At 52.5% G+C, this 3,438-nt stretch overlaps 1 protein-coding gene across 1 annotated transcript; it reads right to left on the bottom strand.

Annotated features, from left to right (window-relative positions):
• Window positions 1-982: 982 nt before the first annotated feature.
• Window positions 983-2,891, bottom strand: RNF186 (ring finger protein 186). The gene has a single exon (XM_007980238.3). It carries the CDS (start codon window positions 2,636-2,638, stop codon window positions 1,955-1,957), a length of 684 nt encoding a protein of 227 aa, XP_007978429.2. The 5' UTR covers window positions 2,639-2,891; the 3' UTR covers window positions 983-1,954.
• Window positions 2,892-3,438: the final 547 nt, after the last annotated feature.

Below are 3,438 nucleotides of genomic sequence, written 5' to 3'. Positions count from 1 at the left end.
TTTAGCATGGATCACAGATTCTAAAATTCTCCGGCCTCTCTGAGCAGCTGACTGCTGGAATTTGGAGGTTCCTGAAATTAGTTTCCTGTTCTCCATGCACTTCTCAAAAACCCTCATGTGGTGACCAGATTCCCACTTATTTTGGAGTTGCACACAAAGGAAGCAGCATCATGAGGCAGAAGGAACCCTGGGTTATCTCGAGGGAGCTCAGGCATTGACTGTGCAACCTTAGGCAGGCGAATTCACCTCTCTGATCCTCAAGCTCCTCTTCTGCAAGAGAGAGATCATAATGGCCTGTACTTCGTAAGGTTATTGTGAACATAAACTAGATAGTGCATGGAAAGCAGTTAGTGCCGTACTCAGCACAGAGTAAGTACTGGATTAACAAGTATCCACCATTATTATGGTAGAAATGGTGTCATTAGCAACTGAAACCTTGGGGGGAGGTTTTGATCTTGGTGAAGGTTCTGAGAAATATCACAGATCAAATAGGAGTGGAGAACTGAGTTGGGAGGGAATGTTCCTTGCCTATCCCACTGGCAGCTATCCCAAACTGACATGCCCGGGGCCAGCTCAGGAAATGCCCAGTGACCCTCTTCAGCTTGGGCGACACGGTGTTCTTCAGGCCCACTTGGTCTGGCTTTAAGCCGTGGGTCTGTGCATGCCCACATACACTCATAGTCTCTCAGCACCAGTCACCATTAGGGACAATGGCATGGGTGTTGGACTTGCCCTGAGACAACAGCACTCCTCTGAGGTTTCAAGTCTGTTTCCCATTCGTGGGGCCTTTGGAAGGAAATAGTATGTCTCCTCCCACCCTCTGCTCATCTGCCCTCCCACACAAACCCCGGGCTGAGGCCTGCCCCTGGCAACCATGGAAAGTCATTTCCTCCAGCCAGTGCCTCCCCTGTGTTAAGACGCAGACATGGTGGAGAGAAGGCACAAAAAACCCTTGCGACTTGCAGGGTGGGGTGGGAAAGGTAGGGTTATTGGTGAGGACCGTTGCATTTATGGGGCCTCTTATCTTTATGACAAAAGCTCAACTAGGACTTGAGATGCAATAACAAAGAAAGTAACATCCATAAAGATCTATTTCTAACGTGTGGGCCTGAGCAATAGGTGGGCAGCTGGCCCCGCCTGTATGTGGACTGCAGTCCTTGTAACCCCGAGTTTTGCTGCTGAGTCAGGACCTGGTGGCACGGAGTGGGGAGCTCTTAGTGAGGATGCTGGGAGCCCCAAACCCTTGCCGTCTCCTCCCCTCCCCAACTCTGCCAGCTAAATGTGGGACTCCCGCTGCAGCTTCAGAAACACCATCCCTTCACCCACATTTTGTCTCCTCAACCCTAGGGTCAACTCCATGGGAGACCCAAACAACCAGGACACTTGCCGAGGCTAGGCTGGGCACGAGATGCACAGTGTTAGAGGAAGCACAGTGGGACCTCCCCGTGGACTCCACGCTCCCAGGAGGGAAAATGTGTAACAATGGGAAATGTGAACCAACTGCTGCCCCCAACACAAAAAAAAATAAAGGAAAACAAGAAAACAAAACCAGCTACATAAATTGCAAAAAAAAAAAAAAAAAAGGAATTCCAGTTCTATTCTACAATAGCATCAATACTGCAATACTTTCATCAAGTTATATAAAGAAAAACCAGGAACATTGGCATAAGAGGAACAAGAGCTTCCCCCATCTTGTCGTGTTCAAGTAGTTTGTGTCTGCTCCCCCAGCTCCCAGCAGTTTAGCTGTGCTATCCCAAGGGCAAGTGCAAGCCTGTCATCCAAGTGTGTAATTCTTGACCCAGGCTGGCCATCTCGGCTTTGGCTTGCAAGTCCCGCTGGCATGTGATTTCCCAAAGGAGCCAGTCTTAGTCCGTAACCCCTTACCCTGTTCATTGTGGAAGTCCGGGGGCCCAAGGGCAGAAAGGGCCGCAGGGGCAGCCTCATCAGAGGGCACTCAGGCAATGGAAGAGATGTGGCTGTGTTTCTGCTCTCTGCAGAAGAGAGTCCTGGAGGAGGGCCAGCAGCTGCCCCGGCTGCTGGGGAGGCAGCAGAAGAGGGTGGACATCAGCAGGGCCAGGGCGATGATGAAGGTGAGCACCCACCGTAAGACACCCGGGTAGATGAAGGGCCCGATGAGGATGATGAGCAAAGCCAGCAGGAGTAGGTGTGCGGCCAGGCGCCGGGCTGCCACGTGGTTTGCACTTACTTCATCCTGTCCATCCTCTCCCAGCAAGCTGGGGTGCCCTGCTGCCAAGTCGGTAGGACCCGTCAGCTCCTGAGGACAGAGCGGCACCTCTGTGCATGACCGGGCCAGCTGCCTCACCACCGCCTCGTGGTCGCGCAGGCTGCAGATGAGGCCCCCGGGGACGGTGGTGACCTTGCGGCACAGTGGGCAGGTGATGGACCAGGTGTTGTCCTGCACGCACAGCAGGAGCTTCAGGCAGATGGCGCAGAAGGCATGCTGGCAGGCCAGTAGCTTGGGCGACCGGGGACAGCTGTAGGGCTCCCGGCACACCAGACACTCCAGGTCACATTCTGTGGAGCCATGATGACCCCCAGCGGGAGCCACAGCGGTGGTGGTTGTGGTGGCTCCTGCGGAGATGGGCTGGGGCTGTTGCAGGGTCTTGGTGCAGGCCATTCTGGGCACAGGGACCAGTGGGACACTGTCGCTCAGCACCTGGGCATTGGCAGAGAGTGTCAGCTGGCGCCGCTGGGACTTGGATGGAGTCTGCCTCTCCTTTTCACTCTGGCCAGGTGCCTGTTGACAACAGCTGTCTGAGACTCCTCTTTCCCAGAGCTGCCCAGCTTGTTTCTTGGCTTACGTTGTCCCTTGAGTTATTATTATTTATTTTCTCAAATCCTAGGGTTAATCAGTAACTTGCGGGTCTGGAGACTTTGAATTGCCTGATAGGAGGGCAAAGTGGGCAGGGTCTAGTGAATCAGGACTTTCCTGTTGGGGCCAAGTGCCTGGTGGGTGGCTCAAGCTTTGGGATGCATCAGAATCCAACTCTCTCACCCCCACTTCCCAGGTCCCTGAACCTTTTATTTATTTTTTTATTTAACTTTTTTTTTTTTTTTTTTTGAGACGGAGTCTCTTTCTCTCACCCAGGTTGGAATGCAGTGGCGCGATCTCGGCTCACTGGCATCTACAAATCTGCACAATTGACAGACAACCCTATGAGTCGGACATAGGTGGATTGGGGGACCCCGCTTTCTCAGACACAACCTTTTGGATGTCAGGATGAGTGGAACAAAGTTTGTTTGCGCTTGGAACACATTTATAGGCAGGTGGCCTTGGGAATAGGAGGGGAGAGGTAGAAAAGTGAGTGGAAGGAGCACAAAGCCCAGCCCAATGCAGAAAAATAAAACCACATACAGCGCACAGGTGTTTGTCACCTGCTACTGTATTCATTTCCTTAGAGTCACAGCTGTTGTATT

The sequence above is a fragment of the Chlorocebus sabaeus genome, chromosome 20 (assembly GCF_047675955.1).
Source record: "Chlorocebus sabaeus isolate Y175 chromosome 20, mChlSab1.0.hap1, whole genome shotgun sequence".
NCBI lineage: Eukaryota > Metazoa > Chordata > Mammalia > Primates > Cercopithecidae > Chlorocebus > Chlorocebus sabaeus.
The sequence above is the reverse complement of the archived record's forward strand: the minus strand, read 5'-3'. Positions and strand labels throughout refer to the sequence as shown.